The sequence below is a fragment of the Halictus rubicundus genome, chromosome 10 (genome assembly GCF_050948215.1).
Source record: "Halictus rubicundus isolate RS-2024b chromosome 10, iyHalRubi1_principal, whole genome shotgun sequence".
Lineage (NCBI taxonomy): Eukaryota > Metazoa > Arthropoda > Insecta > Hymenoptera > Halictidae > Halictus > Halictus rubicundus.
This window is the reverse complement of record NC_135158.1, coordinates 7,761,455-7,779,356: the sequence shown is the minus strand read 5'-3', so window position 1 is coordinate 7,779,356 and position 17,902 is coordinate 7,761,455. Positions and strand designations below refer to the sequence as shown.

The 17,902-nt window shown below is 41.7% G+C and overlaps 1 protein-coding gene across 3 annotated transcripts in view; it reads left to right on the top strand.

The window, feature by feature from the left end:
- LOC143357831 (cyclic GMP-AMP phosphodiesterase SMPDL3A) overlaps positions 1–17,902 on the top strand; it is a 71,570-nt gene that overhangs the window by 11,410 nt on the left and 42,258 nt on the right. The window contains exons 1-2 of one of the 3 annotated variants that reach the window (XM_076794460.1): positions 13,751–13,827; positions 14,932–14,967. The exons of 1 other annotated variant lie outside the window; for it this stretch is intronic. In XM_076794460.1, the coding sequence (XP_076650575.1) occupies positions 14,942–14,967 (26 nt within the window). In that variant the 5' untranslated portion in view covers positions 13,751–13,827; positions 14,932–14,941. Of the gene's footprint in view, positions 1–11,011; positions 11,093–13,750; positions 13,828–14,931; positions 14,968–17,902 lie in introns of those variants that run through there. One more of the 3 variants, XM_076794462.1, reaches the window with a different exon arrangement.

Below are 17,902 nucleotides of genomic sequence, written 5' to 3'. Positions count from 1 at the left end.
CCAGTGAATAAAGCGTTAAGTTCACTAGGAAGTTAAAGTATAAAATCTTTTCAACGCGGTTATAGAATTGAATTTTTCGATTTCTTCGGGGCCGTTACCGTCCAAACTTTCGACTGCACGTTGTTCTTGTGGGAAAATTCGACTCCCGATAAAGCGAAACGATGAGATAATTTTTCAAGCAAGAACTCCGCAACGCCGCGCTCCCGATGGCTTCAGAACTTTGATTCTTACGAGTAATTTCTCCGTTTCTTACTTCTCTGAATTTTATCCCCGTACTGCACCTAATTTATTACTTGTTCGGTCATTTCAGTAACTTTTAATGCGAAAGGATTCTTTACGTACTGCTCCCTCGAAAGAAAACAGAAGGAACTTCCTCGACTTAAAATTTTAAGGGAAACATTTTTCTTTCTCTCGTTTGCGTTTTCTTTATCCCCCCATTCTTTTTTGCTGCTGTATTTTAAGGGACGACTGCGACAGATTGTTCACAGATAGAAGTTGCTAAAGATTACTTGTAATAGCGTCGCGATATTTGCGCTGGAAGCAACTGTCGTTTCGTTATATACTAAAGTTAATTCGATGCGACAGTGATACATGAATTAAGTAGGGGATACATATTTGATGAAATAATTTAATTTTCAACCCACTAAAATTATTAAGAGAAGAAGTAAATGTCTATGTGGCTCCAGTATCTTGAAACTGATTTAGTGATTTTCAACTCACTAAAATTATTAAGAGAAGAAGTAAATGTCTATGTGGCTCCAGTATCTCGAAACTGCCATAGACAATTTTTATTTCGTATAAAACTACATTTGGAAATAATTTACTTACACTGGCATAATTTGCCTTTTTTTTTTAAATATACTGTACATTTTTAAAGTCTTATCTGTGTTCTGTTGGATAGTTGCCTGATTGTGACTACATAGTGATATTCGAAGTGTTGGTATAGTGCACGTACAGGTAGGAAAACCTCCGATACAGTTACCATGCATTGTTTCTGGAAATCCTGGCCGTTGGTCGTCTACTAATGACGTCCTATGGTCAGAACCTGATTGCGCGTGATGTGCAACTGTCCAAGAAACCTAGTTTATGATGTTTTGCAGACCGTGTTGCCACCCTGAGGTTTCAAGCTCATTATGCCTCTTGTTTGCCTGCGTTAGATCGTGACACGAGCTGATCATACACATCACACAAATTTCGTCTTAGTTAGTTATCATTCAGACAATTTTATTCGAACATTACACCAATTTTATGACTATCATTTTATCAAATTGTGACAAAGTAGACTGGTGATCTTTATGCAAGATAAAAATGTCCTAAATCGATTCTCAGAAACAGGAATTCACTAAAAAGTGTATCCTTTCTTCTAATCGTTCTAATAAATCGATAACAGTGTTCAGATATTCTTCAAATGTCTTCACAATTTTGTATTTCGCCAATTCACTGTAGCCATCGATATGCATAAAATCCACAATGCAGTGATAAACTTGAATAGGGACAATCTCTCTTCTCAGAATAAAATGGTCCTCGGGGGCTTCGTTTTAACAGCCGAGGTTGCCGAAAAAGCCTCGGAGTACTAAGGGCTGATTTTCCCCGAACATTTTCCCTGGGCCGGTGTCGCCAATGAAAACATTTCCTGCAACGTACAATATCGATAGTCCCGTGAAACAAGGTTTACGTATTTCCAACAACATTGCCTGCGCCGTTGGTTTAATCAAAGCTCTCGAACGAGTTATCGAGGAAGAAAGGAGAACGAAGCATCCTTAGATTCCAACGACCCGAAGAAATCATACAAGCGCGAATCAAAGGGTCCTTCGGAACAAGTTCCTGCTGTTTAATTTACTCTCGTTACGGGGAAAAGCTCGAGAGTTTTTCGAAAGCTTGGATTTCTCCCCCTCGGCTGAAAAACTTGGATCCAGCGAACGTGTGACACGTATCCCCGGCGAGCTTCCCTTTCGATTCGCGTGTATGCGCGACACACATCGGCCACGGTGCGCGGCGGCGGCAGTGTGTCCACCAAAAAATTTATCGTCACTCTTTTGTAGCCTCGCATCGTTACCGCGTATATCCCGCTTTTTATTCTCCCCGTTTGTTTCTCATAATTGGCCGAGACTTTTAATTGCGCCTCGCCGCCGTAACGGTTACACGGTGTTCCCAATTATTAATTCGCTTTCAGTCGGATTATCGTGCCGCTCGGATAAAGTACGGCCGATGGAGGGCATCGGGGCGATAATAAAACAGACCGAGTCGGATGAAATGACTCGGAAATAAATTTTCGAACGGGCAATATCATCGCGACGCTCCCGCAAAAAGGCATTTACCCCCTCGAACGCGCCATTTCATACGAGCGCGTGCTGATGCACTCTTCTCTCACGGTTTCCTTTTTCCATTTTTTTTCTAGCTCTCTATATATTTCCTCTCTCTCTCTCTCTCTCTCTCTCTCTCTCTCTCTCTCTCTCTCTCTCGTTCGTTCTGTCTCTCTCCCTCACGGCTCGCTTCTAATTCACATTCCGAGCGCGATAACGATCTGCCGCGACAATACCGCCATACGCGTCCCTTCCATTAACCTCCTTCTTCGTCCCGATCGCGATGGTTATTGCTGTCTCGTCAATCGATCGGAATCGGCATGCGAACACACCTTCTTCACCTCGCGCGGAACCATTAGAGCGCGGAAAACCTTCCGCGATGTGCCAAATTGCATCGGGCGGCCGGATCATATCTGCAAGGCCGATCCACCTGAACGCTCGTCAAAGCGAACGAAACCTCCGGGCCTCCAGATTAATTTCATTCCGACCCGCAGATTCAATCTTCCGGATCCCGAGAGTCGGCCGCTATATGAGAACCACTGTGCTGTAACGACGCCGGACCCTGACTTTGTCAATTATGGTAAAGGAGAATTTCAATTAGGCGGTTGTCCACTATGCACGTCCATTTTTCATACGGCACGGAAGTCCGTACCGGTTGTCGCGTTACGAATCTTTTAAGCGATGCGACCAAGTGTCTGCGCGTATGACCGTTCGCTCGTTTATCATTATTGCAGGGCAGATCTTTATGTAAAATAAAAATTGTCCAAGTGAGTTATAAGTTAAAATCGCTAAAATTTAAACACGCATAACTTTTGAACCAGTGAATTCCTCGCGTTAAAACTTTGATTTCTCGCAGTTTCTCGTCAAGATACGTGGGATTATATAGTGAAATGTTCAAATTTTCTGGCTTGCCAAGGTGAAGTTTAACCCAGAAGTTAACCAGCTAAGGGTTAATCTATAACCACTTATGCTTTATTCTCAAATTAGCCACGAGTTTTTCTGATCATTCAACACGAGCGAAAACGTCACGTGAGAGCTCCGTAAACACCTATCGACAAAGGGTGTCCATAATAATCTGGCTCGCAGATAACGCGAGGGAATCAATCGAATCAATCAAGTCCCTTTGATACGCTGCTTGACTTCAATCCGGCTTTTATACTCCTCGAAACACTAAAGCCAGTCATTGATTGGTTCCTGCTCTGATTCTGAGAAAGGGAAGATTTCGTGATTGATTGATTCGAAATCGAATCAGCTCCTCTGATGGTGGACAGAGCGAGAGAGAGAGACAGAGAGAGAGAGAGAAAGAGAGAGAGAGAGAGAGAGAGAGAGAGAGAGAGAGAAAGAAGGAGAAAAGTGCAGTGGCGCGCAGGTAGTAAAGGTAACCGTGACAAGTGCCCGAAGAAGATGCGGCTGAGACGATCCTAAATGGAGCCAGGGTAACCCATTGTGCGCGGGTGTGCAGATTACTTTTACTGTCCAGAAGTTTGACAGCGACGGTTCCTTAGAAGTCCGACTTTTAATTAGGTGCATATCTTTTGTCATGTCAATGGGTTATTGTCCGGCCACGTCACGGAGAGGTAATTGGGGAATTTTGGGCGTCTGAATACTTTTGTCGGTCGGAGAATGTCCGAAGAGAGCGAATTGAAAAATTCTTTCGTTGTTGGAAGGCCATTATAATTTTACTTTATTGTTGCCATTGTTATCTATCCTGAGGAAAATATACGTAACGTTTCATTCTTATTATTAGTAGGACACGATTTCTGGAAAATGATTTTCTATTGAACGTTGCTAATTAAGGGTTTAATGACGCGCTATTATCAACCAATTATTAGTAAGGAAAAATCTGGAGTACCATTGTTGTTAGGGGTCATTCAGTGCCCTATTTTTGCATGATTGTAACCCTTCGACGGTAAAGTACATCATGCGTGTAAGCGTATTATAAAGGGTTTAACAAGTCTTTATCGATAAAAGTTAATAAATGATAAAGTGGAACTTAAAATCTTCCCATTTCCAAGTATATACTTAACTTTTTTTATTTTTCCGTAGTTTTCACCTATGGTAAGCATATATCACTTTTAGAGGATAGAGTATAGCGTTTAATTTTAATGCTAGCCAGGTAATATCACGCAGCTAGAAATTGTATGTTGGAATATTTATTCAATCTGCGTGCTGCAGGTGTCTCCACTCTGTAGTACGAAGTCATCCAATGTGCAGCATCAGTTTGTTTCAACCCCTGTGCGATTATTAAAATTTAATTAAGGTTATGCATTATTTCGCAAACGTGTGCTTACGTATACATATTCATGAATTTTAGTTATGTGTAAAATGTCTGACTGTACAACCGGCGTAGAAACAAATATGTATTTAATTTCTTCAAATTGCAATGTAATTCGAGTAATATATAATTCAGTGAAATAGAAACCGGTGTTTTATCTACATGCTTTTTGCGCTCTGAATCACCGCGAGACGACAAAACGATTTCATTTGAACACATAATTTCACGTTCTGATCTACGGTACAGTGATTTCCCGTTCATCAAACGCGACGAGAATATCGTGCTCAGCTGGTCGAATTGATTACTTCAACCATCTATTCTATAACTATGTACAACGTTTCGTCGTCATAGTCATTTAACTCGGATCTGGCAACGTGATTGCAGGGAACGGCGTATACATAATAATGCTTCTAGATTGTTTAATCCATGATAACGTAATGTTTATCGTATGCAATTAGTTATTCCAATAGGACAGACCTTAATACAATATAGAATGATTATACTAACAATCTTCGTCTGGTTAAGAACATTTCAAAATATGCATCACGGTGCAGTTACCACGAATGTTAAGATTAAAATTGATTAAAGCGTTTCACTTTTTTTCGGCGACATTCCGAGCAATAGCAATATAAAAAAAAAATGTTTACACATTACTTAATAAACTAATTCTTCTTATCTCCAAAAAGGTCGAGTCGTTTGGTCCAATTTGAAAAAGTTGTTAGTTTTCTAAAAGTGTCCACTTAATATTGTCCCTGACTGTACATCTGAAAGCAATACTTTTGCATAACTTTTGAACCATTGAATTCCTAGCTGTGAAACTTCGATTTTTAGCCTCTTATTGTCAAGATGAACAGGATTGCATAGTAAAAAGTGAAAAATGTCTGGGTTGCCAAGGTGAAGTTAAGCCGAACTGTTGAATTTCAACCGTTGAAAGGTATGTAACCCCTTGGGGAGGGTATGAAGGATGACGTGCGTTGCTGTGACCACCCTTGGAGCATGATTTAGCCAGACCGAGCTCGGAACGGGACAACCAACCATAATCTCGACTGGGCCGCGCGGTTCTTTGTTTCTTCTCGTCGATGTGTCCGCGAGATAAAGTTCCATCGGGCCGAGTGCGACTGTAAACAACGCCGGCCGTTGTTGCAAGCATTCGGGCCGAAGGCGGCGTTGCAGGGCAGGGCGGTTAGGTCGGCTCGGGGGTTGCTGTCCAATTAACCAGCACCGGTGCAGTAAATTCCCCGTGAAGTAAAGAAGAAGGATAATAGAGGAGGCGTGCCCGGCTCAAAAGAATCATGATTAGAACACGGATTTGGCTCACGGTCCCAACCGTTCCGTGGCGAAATGCCGGCAGTGCAGCTGGAGGGTGGAACTGCAACCAGGCCGAGGAATCCGCCGCCCTGCATTCTAACATGCTAGGCTTTCTATCTGGAATACCACTGAAAAGCTTAGATGCATCTAATGCCGAGAAACGTGCCTCCACACTTCGTCGCAGACCAAGGGGTGTGACGTTTCTAATCAGTGGATCTGTCTGCGAAACAAAAACTGTCTGCATCATTTGCAAGATCCTGTTGTCTTCTCTAAGAATTTAATATGTCTCACAAAAATTTCCGAAATTTTAAAAGCAGGGTGGATATTTAAATCGTTTAAACGTCTTCATTATATTCGGCACACTAAATTTATCAAAAGAAGAAATATATTTTTATTCAACTTTTAATTATTGCGGTTTACTTGACAAATTTTTATTTTCCATAAAGACCCGCAGTCTAATCTCACTGTTATCTCTTCTCCTTCATTGATATTGTGTATTTGCGTTTTCCTATTTGTCTTTCCTTGATCGTTCCGTTCTTCGCGGTTTAAATACGCCCAATTCTGTTTCTATTAAGCAAGGTTTGCGTTGGTAGTGGTGTCGCGACACGGCTAACCGTGTTTCCCCTGGTGTTTTTGATAGTTTTCCCTTTCTTCTCGTGGCTCGTGTTTTCACGTCAATTTCACGTTGACGGTGGACAGTTGCCGGCTGGTCGCGCGAACGAGCATTTCACGCGTGCCGTCACTGACGCGAATTCAAATATCTTGTGTCCTGTGTCTCGATAGGTGACAATTGTATCGCGAACAATCGCCGATGCGGCAGAAAAAATTACCGAGCAAATATCACTGTTTGTTAGTGAAAATATCGGTCGATATTTTTATTCCTCCGGCGCGTCGTGTCTCCCCCTCTCCCTCTCTCTCTCTCTCTCTGTCGATATTCGACCGATGAGCGAAATGAAATGTGTCACGCGACAAGCGACAGTCTCGCGTCAGTCAATATCCCTGATGCTTTTCATTTTATTGTTCCACTTTTCTGTTTTTTTTTGTTTTCTTCTTTTGGAAAATAGCCCTCCGATATTTCGCGTATTTTCGACCCGGAATTTTTGGTTCTGTCGTTCCAGGCACTCTGATTTAGTGCCACCGACAAAAAAGTATTCGCATTCTTACATTGCACTGTGCTGGAACAAAAATATTCCGTAGACGATATAAATTCAGGTTGTTGCATAGCTTTTTTTCATGTTTGGCAAACTGTACAGCGAGAAAATTTTCGTGGAGCTGAGAATATCCTCTGTTTAAAATAGATCGAAATCGATTGAAGAACGTGAAACGGATGGCGTTATCAACAAACATAACTGTATGCAAGCTTTGCAAATGTAATTCGGAGGCTATTGCCTAATATTCTGGTGGAAGTGCAAAACAATTATCGCGACAGGTATTATGAGATAAATGAATATCCACAAATACTGTATGTAATTAATATTATAATTTCAGAATTTGATGAATAGTTTGTATAAACTGAGGTGTATAATTGAATGTAATGTTGTGTGCAGATAATGCATTAATTTCCTGTGACGTATTTCATACGACTAATTATAGGGGTTTAATCAATGCGTCCAATTTAATGAATGTCACACCGTACGGTAAATTAACGATTAAAAACGATAAATATTCTCTTTGTTCGTTATAAACGAGAGACACTGGCGTAACAGGCTGAAAAATATTATACAACAGCTTGCTTGACGTCATGTGCTTGATATAAACGCCGTACAAGCATCAACGTGTTATATGTATAGAGGGTATAATGGGTCATTCCACGCCAACTCGATCACTGCTCTACTCGATGTCGAGTATTTTGTTCGCATTGAAATATGTTGTGTTCCATTCGCGCGTAGAGGGGATGGTTTAAGTCATCGTTTATCAAGGTTTAGCGATTTTACGGATTTTTATCGGGCAAAAGATTTTAATAGTGAACATAAATTATTCGGTCACCAACAATCGAATTAGTTTTATCATACTGGTATAAAATGATACTTTAATCGTTCATTTATCGTTTACTTGTCTGTTCAGCAATGTATACTGGGTGTTTCGTGACGCAGAGAACATTTCTGGTAGTTTAGTGCACTTTCAACCCATTTAGATCCAACGTACCATACACGGTACAATCCATTAAACAAAAATTTACCGACATACTCGCTCAAGTTTCATGGTACCAATTTAGCTTGGTGTCAAGTAAATGCTACAAATAATACTGTACACATAATATAGTGTGCAGGAATTTTTATTCATATAGATATATAAATAGCTTTAGTTTCTTACAGCCTTCTTCTTTTTAAATTAAGACTCAAGCACTATCTGTCCTGGATTGCGTCAAAGTTTCTCCCGGGATCTAGATTATTTTGTAAATAACTGAAAAAAATGCAACGGAGCAGGGTAGATGAGTTATTTTTTAATAAAGTTGGGGACAAGCTCTCCTCTCTTTTTTTTTTTTGCTCCGACAAAGAATGTCACACAATAATTCCACATCGATTTTCATGAAACTTTTCGCGTTCATAGCCAACAAATATGGGTCACGTATTTTTTCTCGTCGATAGAGATGTTTAAGCGGTGAAACCGTCCTTTGAAAATCAGCATTCCCGAAACTGTCTCGTAAACTATTTAGACTAGAAACGTATAAAGTGAAATAGCTGGTACAGTTTGGATATGAAATTCCGAATTCAACGATACACTTAAACACACACGTTCCACGTACAGACTTTAGTTCGTCGCGCTTAGCATATCAAGTGTGGCGCGGCAGAAAGCTTTCAAAGTTCTCCAGCTATTTTCAATCTATCGAAATGTTAGTTCCACTTTCTCCAAATTTTTCGATAAGAAACGAATTCGTATCGTTCGCAGTCACTTCGGAAAATGTTTAATTCCACCCGAAGATCGGCAGCGACGGACGACAACAAACGCGCGAAACGTCAGACATTCGAAGTTACGAAAGTTTCTAAGATTTTCGGAGCACTCTGCGAAAACGGGTGAATAAACACGCAGGTTCGACGGCCAAGTCCAATCGTTGTTTCCGATAGGAAGTGTCGCGGAACTCGAAGCGAAACAAAACCAGAAAAATGGAGATCTAGGCGTGGGGGCGAGAATAGGAGACGTTTCACGCTTCCCTCGCGACTTTAGATCCCATCGTCGGATGTTTTCGAAGCCGTTGCACCGTGAAACGACAACTTGCAGCCGCGTGCTCACGGGCGCCGTTTGCGCCCGGGGTAATTGCATGCAGGATATTCGGCCGCTCAGTGCCAACTGGAAGTTTCTGACGACTTTTGTTTGGCGCACAAAGCCCGGCCGCTGTACATGTCCCGGCCCATACGTTCACCTTTGATTGGCGACGGGCCAAGTTAACGAGCGTGAGAGTCGTAACGTCAATAAGAACCCGCGCGGCCAGCGTAAGAATTCTACAGGCAGAAAATGCGAGCCGGAAAAAGAACGAGCGGAACGGAAACAAGGCCGAGAGAACGGCCAGAGTGAGCCGAAGTGAATCGCGAGATTCGGCTAAAGCCGAGTACCCGCGTGCGCAATCCTTGGAATGTTGCAAATCCGAGATTTCAATGAGAAATCGGCGTTAATAATTGAGTAGGGATTTTTTGGTGTTGGAAAAGCCAAGATTTTTCATTTATTTGACAATCGATAACATTGGAAGTCAGAATCCATAATTAAAACAATTTTTCGAATGCTATAAGTAAGAAAATGCTTCTCGTGTAAAATCACATTTTCTCGACATTCAAGTGCCTCTCAATTTTTTTTTCTTTTTTGAATAAAAATCGCATTACCCTCGACGTAGCTTCTTGCAAATTAAAAAGAAGGAGCCTTCAGCGAACAGCGGAATTTTCGGAAGGGGTAAAGAGGATTTCGGAAGGAAATTGAATTTTGAAGGGGGTTCGCAATAATAATTCGCAGCTGCGGTCGGTCGGGGCTTTTCGAGGCTAAATTAACAAAAATCACGGTGGCCCGTTAGTGGTGAGAGCAAGCTGGCGTGGTAATAAATTAACACCGTGCTCGTCGCGGGACGGAAAGCGGTTCTTGATGGGATCGAGGAATCGGGGATTAAGATGCCCTGGAGAAGAACACCATTTTGGGCGTCGTGAAACGGCGTCGAATGAAGCTTCTAAATCTACGAAGCTGTAAAGCGAAGGGTAAACGATTCCGCGGACAGCTTCTTGTGAAAGAATCATGTTACCAGGAACACGGCGCGACGATCAATTCTTTAACCGATGCTTCGAGCATCGCGATAGCACACGGAATCCTTTATTAATGAGCGGAGGATGTGGTTTCGAAGCTGGCGGCCGCCATTTGCGGCTGCTTCGCGAATTTCGGCGTTTCTCTGTTTCGCTGAAGACGACGGCAAAGTTCGAAGGTATTTGCTGTTCCGTCGCGGAACAGGACAGTTCAGAAAGTAGAGGCGTTGTTTGATATTTGGTACTTTGTTAGGCCCCGGAATGCGGGAGCCATGATAAATACGGTAAACTATGGAGTTTGGGGACCAGCTTTATGGTGGTTACGGCAAACTGTGCTAGGCCATTCTATCCGCGACGAGGATTATTTATTTCCACAGACGGGTTCTTCTTTCCACCGAGTTTCATATCGTAATGCAACACAATCATGGAGAAATAAACAATTTCGCTCAAGCTAAATTTCAATATCGAAAGCCATGCCAGGATGAAGAATACTAAATACTGTTATTTTATTTTCAATTTAATTCAATTTAATTCGAGTCTGTTGAAATTCTTTGGACGAGAAATTAATTTTTATTTGAATCCTGTTCCCTGCAGTCATTTCAGAATAATTACGGTAAACTATGGAGTTCGAGGATCAGCTTTTATGGTGGTTACGAAAAACTGTGCTAGACGATACGATCCGCGACGAGGATTATTTATTTGTACCGTGTAGACTGGTTCTTTCTTTCATCGAGTTTTAAATGGGACGGAAACGGTGCAATTAATACTGGCTGAAATTCTATGTATTCACGCGATAAGTGACGCGTCACCAGCTCCGATTACTGTCTGGCTTCTGGTTACCATCCACTGCGAAACTGTTATTTTTGAAGCGGTCTCCAGTGCGTGTACGGTCTCTAGTGTTTTTGGGAACGGTCCGGTGGCACTCGTGTTCGGTTCACACGTGTAATTTAATCAAAGGTGCTCATCACTCGTGTTAATGTGTTTGAGTAAGTAATATATGTGAAACGTTGGGAAATGTCCGCAAACAATTTCAGAGGTGATAATAAAATACACTGTGTCACAAAATTAAAGGAACGCTGAATTGTATAACAACTGGTCGAAATATGATTGAACTCTTGTTACTTCGTGTAAAAAATCAGATTTAGAAATTGGTTGCTGATATTTACTAGAGCTGAATTCAACTATGAAATTATTATACCGAACAGTCCTTTTGCGATATAAATGGTTAAAATCTAGTCCAGCCATAACTCGTCATAACGATCGTCATTAGTCAGCGCATTAATTAGCGACCACGCGCTTCTTCTAGTACTCAGGAACGATATTAATCATGCGCAGTCGTTAATGCTCGCACGGTTATAAGAGGATTTTTTTAATCCAGCAATCACATTCCTCTCACATCTTCTCGTCCTTAATGTTTTAATGCTAAGCTTTTTAAGTACGGCATTTGCAATTTGGAAAAATATATGGAAACGTTTACAAACATTAAATGATATTTTTACTATCTTAAGTACAGGAAATTATTTAATCAGCGAGAAATGAGTTTTATTTATTCCGGGATTCAGAAAATTATCTATGAAAACTGGAATTTGCATAACGATCCGCAGTCTACTGCTTTCATCTCATTAGCGTTTCTAAAACTGGAATCTCCAGTTTTAAAAGAGGACTTTTTCTTATAGAAATGAAAGATATCCAGCAAATAGGATGGTCAAGTGGATCAATTATACCGGGCCGCGGATAATTATAGAATATAAAATTCATTGGGGAAATTTATGCATTTTATAACCATTAAAATTATACAAACGTTCCTCGTCTCTCTCAATCATTTTTATGTATCCGTATTAAAGCGAAAACCTGGTTAAATTTTATTTTAACCTGTAGCTTATTACTGGACTGCAGATCTTTATTCGAAATAAAAATTGTCTACGTCAATTGCAAAATTCAGGAGCCACATAGTCATTTATATCCTTAATAAACTTAGAAAGCTGAAAATAATACAATAATCTGAAATTCATTCCATTTTTCTCGTAAATACATAAAATCCGCGGCCTATAGATTAAATATTAATTTTGGTATAAATTACTTGTTACAACAAGATATGCTCGACTCGTTTGAATAAACACTCCTTGCCAGCAGTGCAGAAGCATAAAATCTACAGTCGACTTATTGCAGCTGTACGGTGCACGCGGTGACAAAGTAAACTGCGCGGGCTCGATCGCGTCTAATTCCGTCGCCGATTACGTATTTAAAACGCGAACTGATCTTACGAAATATTCGTATATCCCGTTATAAATTACGCCGCTTATCTGTCCATTTGTTACGAGGCTATATCCACACCGTTAGCCGACGGCGGCAACAAAAGAGCCGGGCGGAGATAAACGTGTCAAAAATTTCTTGCTCGTTTACGACGGGATCGCGTGTCCCCGTTCACAGCCGTCGTCGTCGTACCTTAAACGCGTCCTGTCACGTGAAGCCCTCGAAGACGTACACAACGGCCCAGCCAAAGGATTTAAATCTCGCAAAAATCAGGGCCAGGGGTTTTCTCGCCTTTTCCACCCCTAAACTTCGACTATCTACGGCTCACGTGACAATTTCTTAACTCGCTGCTACGTACGCTCTGCTTTACAGCCCCGGGACCGTTCGGGACTGTCTCACTTTCGCATTTTACGACCGGTACTTTGTGTCCCCCCCCCCTTTTCACCGTTCCCGAGTCTTCCAGCCGCCCATCCCCAACCCCTTACAAACCCCTTTTAGATCCGACCTGTCTTTTACGCGACGCGAGCTTACGTTCCTTCCAACTTTATCGGTAATTGACCTTTGTACAGCGTTTAGAAGGCCACTACCGGTGCCCGGTTAATTTCCGAACGTTGAACAGTGTACTTGTGGCCGACGGTTTGCGGCTGTGCGAGTACACATTAAAGGGAACCTGCTTTTTCCAACCGTTTCGATCGCCTCGAAGAGTCGCAGGTTCTAATATCCTTTCCTTATCCGAGTCGCTTTTTTATCAAAACGACTAACTACGCAAATCATTGATATCTGAGACACATATCAATATGGCGGCGCTCTTACCCGTCAAAAACATTGAAAATCACACGTATTTACACACGCATTAATTTTGAACTACTGATCTCCTACGATTAAAACTTGGATTTCCGACATTTTCTCGCCAAAATCTTCTGGATTACATAGAAAACAGTTAAATATCACTGGTTTCCCGAAGTGAAGTTTAGCTCCGAAAAGTATTGGTACACTGACCGATTTTCGAAAAATTCTCAATATTTAAATTATTATAATTTTGCGAGGAAAAGTCGTACGATGATAAACCCGGGTTCGTTTTAAAGCTTGAAGTCGAATGATGCGAATGAACGGAGTCTTGCCGTGACGCGAGCCTCGTCAGAATCCTTCGCCAGTCGACGACGCTTGCCATCGGCGCCGTAATGATGCACGGTGGCTGGATGGAAGTCGTTTGCAGTTACGATCCGTACGCTTTGCGCGGCGCACGCACGCGACGCGTGGAGATGAAATTCTGTTGGTCTGCCAGGAATAGGGTGTCGCAGTTCACTGAATGGGGGGGAGCTTAATCCAGTCGGCTCCTCAATTGAAAAGCAGTAAAGTTCACGGGGGTTTGGGAGTATCTTGCGGGGATGGTGTTGCGGGGTTTGGTCGCAGCTACTCCATTATTAACTCGCCGCCGCCGCCGCTTGGCCGTGCGCTTCGGAACAAAGTACGTAATCTCCGAGTAAACTTGAAGATCCACCCTATCCGCCGCCTCGTGTGCCTCTCGCAACTCCCATACGTCACGATATACGCGCAGGGGCTGCCGAAAGCCGTCCGACCAATAAATCATGTCTGACTAATTAGCGTAAACTAAGCGATACGTGGCCCGGAAGCGATCGCTCTCCAATATCGTAAGAATTCTCGGATTATTGCCGCGAGAAGCGTATTCGCATCGGGAGTTCTAACAAGCCCGACGCGGCCCGACGCGAGCTTCGACGTTTAACCGTCGAACGACGATGCGACGCGACGGATCGAAACGTTTACCCGGGCACCACCGCTACCTCGTCGCGAGTAATCGCGCTTCCGCCCCGCAGATCCCGCTGAAACGCTTTCTGGGTGACCCCGATGGATGGGGAAGAAGTTATCGTGCCGTGAAGATGATTTCTTAATTGATTCGCGGGAAAAACGGAAGCTATCCGCGCTTCTTTCGCGCCCCTCCACGGTTCCGGTTATTGATGCGCAGCAACATTGATGTGCAATCGATTGACGTACAGTCTCGATATATGTGTATGCGAATAGAAACGCTTATGTCGTGCAGAGACGTTACTCCCGGGTTCTTGTCGCTGGGCGTCGAACGTGGAAAATGATAGCGAGCGAACATCGACATCGGTGGGACAATGATAAAACCTTTTGGATTTTAACTATTTTTTTTTTTTTTTTTTTATATGAAACTCTTACCGCCGCATTCGTGATATTTTTCTGGTTAATATGACATCAAACACAACACGGATTATGGTTCAACAGCATACATTTGCAACAAATGATGTGATACCTTGCATAAACTAAGTCAAATTAATCATGCGGATTGCATGTGGATCTATGATATCCCTGTGCTAACTATATTTCAGAATGCACAAAGTGGATGAGTTGTATTTAACAAAGTATTGTGCCACGAAATTATTAGCGCAAACGAACGATAACAGCGGACGTGTTAATGAATTATATAATGCAATTCAATTTCGTAGAGTGGGGTCGCGGGGAACAATGGACGTTATGTGATTTTTAAACATGTATAGAACCGGCAGTATTATAAACGTTTCTATGTTCGAAGCGGAAACACAATGAAAGTTGCTAACACTGGTTGTTTGTAAGTATAACGATTCATTAGCGAAATATAGATAATGCGTCGGAGGTTGGAAAAATTGCAAGCAGCTGCGAGCCGCCAGGATGCAATTGTATTATACGGTATTGGCCCCATTTTGCACGAATAAACTTACAAAAGCTGTACGAATTGAAGTATCGATTCTAAATCAGTTCGAGAATTGAACGGTTGGATTGCTAGAAAAAATGTTCGCGTCGATAGGAGCGAAAGAATGTTTATATTTACAGCGAACAGAAGAAAAATTGAATGAAGTTCCCTGAAATTGTCGCTCCATTTCGAACGTAAGCCGTATTTAAATGACATACAATTAAAGAGTTGCCGAGTTTCCGGTCTCCAAGTGGCACAGCATGTCTGACTAGATACTTATCCATTTCCCTTCGTCACTTACACTTGCTTCTTCTTCTTCTTCGTTGTATAACTGTATGAATAATTAATGCCTTGACAGACGATACTTTGCCGTCTCTACGACATTCTTTCGACGCGAAACGCGACTCGGAAGAGAAGATATCTTTTCGAAGATATTTATCACTACAGCATTCGCAATTAATAACTATTAGTACGGTCGTCCCAAAAATTTTGTCGGGGCCAGATGACCTTCAAGCATTGATCAGAATAAAAATATTATATACTATATTTTACTTTAAATATTTAAATAAGACCACGAATTAAATTTTTAAATAATTAAATGTGTTTCAAACGAAACAATAAAAAACGAAGATTTATTTTTTGGTTAAATTGACTATCGAACGATGAAACATATTTTCATAGATAGTACTAAAACTATTGATTGAACGATGATGCAATTTTTATCCATTTACCGGTATTACAAAATTGAAAATTATTTTACTCGCCGTTGATATCGGGAATGGCACACGTAACAAAGTTTGACCAGCAATCGTTTCCCGGAAATTCGATTCGGTCTTACAGAATAACACATAAACAAGCGGAAGGATCGAGTCGTATAAAATTGCCGGGGCAATTTGAAAATGGAAACAAGGAAAACGTTCCGTCGCAGATAAGATTTTATTACGGCAACTCTTTAGAGCGAAATTGTAAACTCGATACAGAAATTAATACAGTCAGTTTACGGCGGACCCTAGCCCTTTATGCCCCTGCGTCGACATATACCCGTTGTGCACTTTCATTGCTTTACATGGGCGCCGCCGTGATGTAGACGATAAAAGCCTTTATGTCTTATATTACAGATAAAATTCTAATATCGCCGGCTCGCTCGCCTCGCTCTCCGTATCAAAAAAGACCTTCATATTAAGTTTCGCAACTTTTTCAGTTGCGATTGTCTCTTTCATCTTGCCGAGCACCGTAACAACTCTCGGAAACGATTCACTGCCAGCCAATTTCCATTATGCTTCGTTCCAGCTTGTTGGAATATTTTTATTTAAAAGGTGAACGCCATTCTTGTTATCAACTGAAACTTTCCACATACTTTTCAAGCATTTTAACGAAATATTACAGCAAATTGTCGTTTTCCTGTTTGTGTTCTTTTATTCTGGCTATTAAAAAATTAATTTAATTCGATTTGAAACGTGGAATTTGCCATTTAAATACTGTACAATATTAGAAAATGTGTACACTGGCAAACACTAATATCATTTCTATTCTATGTTCACCGAAAGGAAAAATCTTGTCTTCGAAAAAGTCATTGTTCTCTTATCTTGGATTTTACGAAATAATTTACGAGTGTGAACGAGAAACGAATCAATTCGTTTTGAAATTTAGAAATGATAAAGAGTAGATGTACCATGTAATAAAGTCAACAACCGATATTGCACGAGCCTATCGGGTTTCCACGTCGAAGTAAACACTGATGCGCCGTGATGCGTATCATGAACTACGCACAGGACATTTGGGCACGGTCGTATGTTTTGAAAATCGAATCATGCGATTCGACGCGATCCCATCCGCAAACTGTAACCGGCGAAGAACACTCGATCGTGCCCGGGGGAGCATCATTATACCGGTCTCGTGACTATCTCCACTCGTGTAACAGCGATACATTAGCCAATGGCCCGATATGAAACACGCATCGCAGGGAATTAATGCCGGCCGCCATTCGACAGCATATTTTTTCCCCGCACCGTCCCCGTATTTCCTCGTGAAAACCGAAAACACGCTCGCATACCTTGTAAATTCGCGCAATGACACGTCCCTGCATCGATTTACGAGGCGACCATTAAATCTACCAATTGAATACCCTTCCCCCGCGGCTAATGTATATAAAAGTGAAACGCTGTCGGTGAGTTTGTTTGTTGCTCAATCATGCAAACACCCATTCGACCGATCGACTGGAAATTTTGCATGTGCTAGCCAGTGCATCCGATTAACGTGTAAGACAGAAACCGCTCGGAATTTCAAGCCTGTTGTACAAGAATACTCGAAAAATATCCGCTTTACTCTCGGCCTGACGCGGATACTTTCATTTTTATACAGAGTGTGTGAAATAAAAAAAGAATATGGAACACAATTTTTTCATCCGAAGCTTCGCTTTCGAGACAATCGAGCTGGAAAATGCAGCGAATACGCATGCTATGCCGTAGGATACGTCCGACGGGTCTGATCGTGACCAACCAATTCTACTTCCTGGATATACTATGTGTATAGCAAGCGAACCCGACGAATCTTCAAGTCCTATGAAAGCCACATAGATTCTTTTCATCCAAACGTAAATACAGAATTAATAAAGCCAAAGTATTACAAGATGATAAAAATTGAGTTAAATGTTAAAACGATACATTAATTATACGATTAATACGCGGAAGCAAAGCCAGGCGGAAGTGCCAAAAGAAATAGAAATACCAAAGAGTTATGGAGTGTGCAAATGGTCCGATTAAGAATTGGGAGAAAAAGGTAGTGGACCGGGGCTTATTCGCCCGGCAATTAGATCACGGAGCTCCTCGTGAAA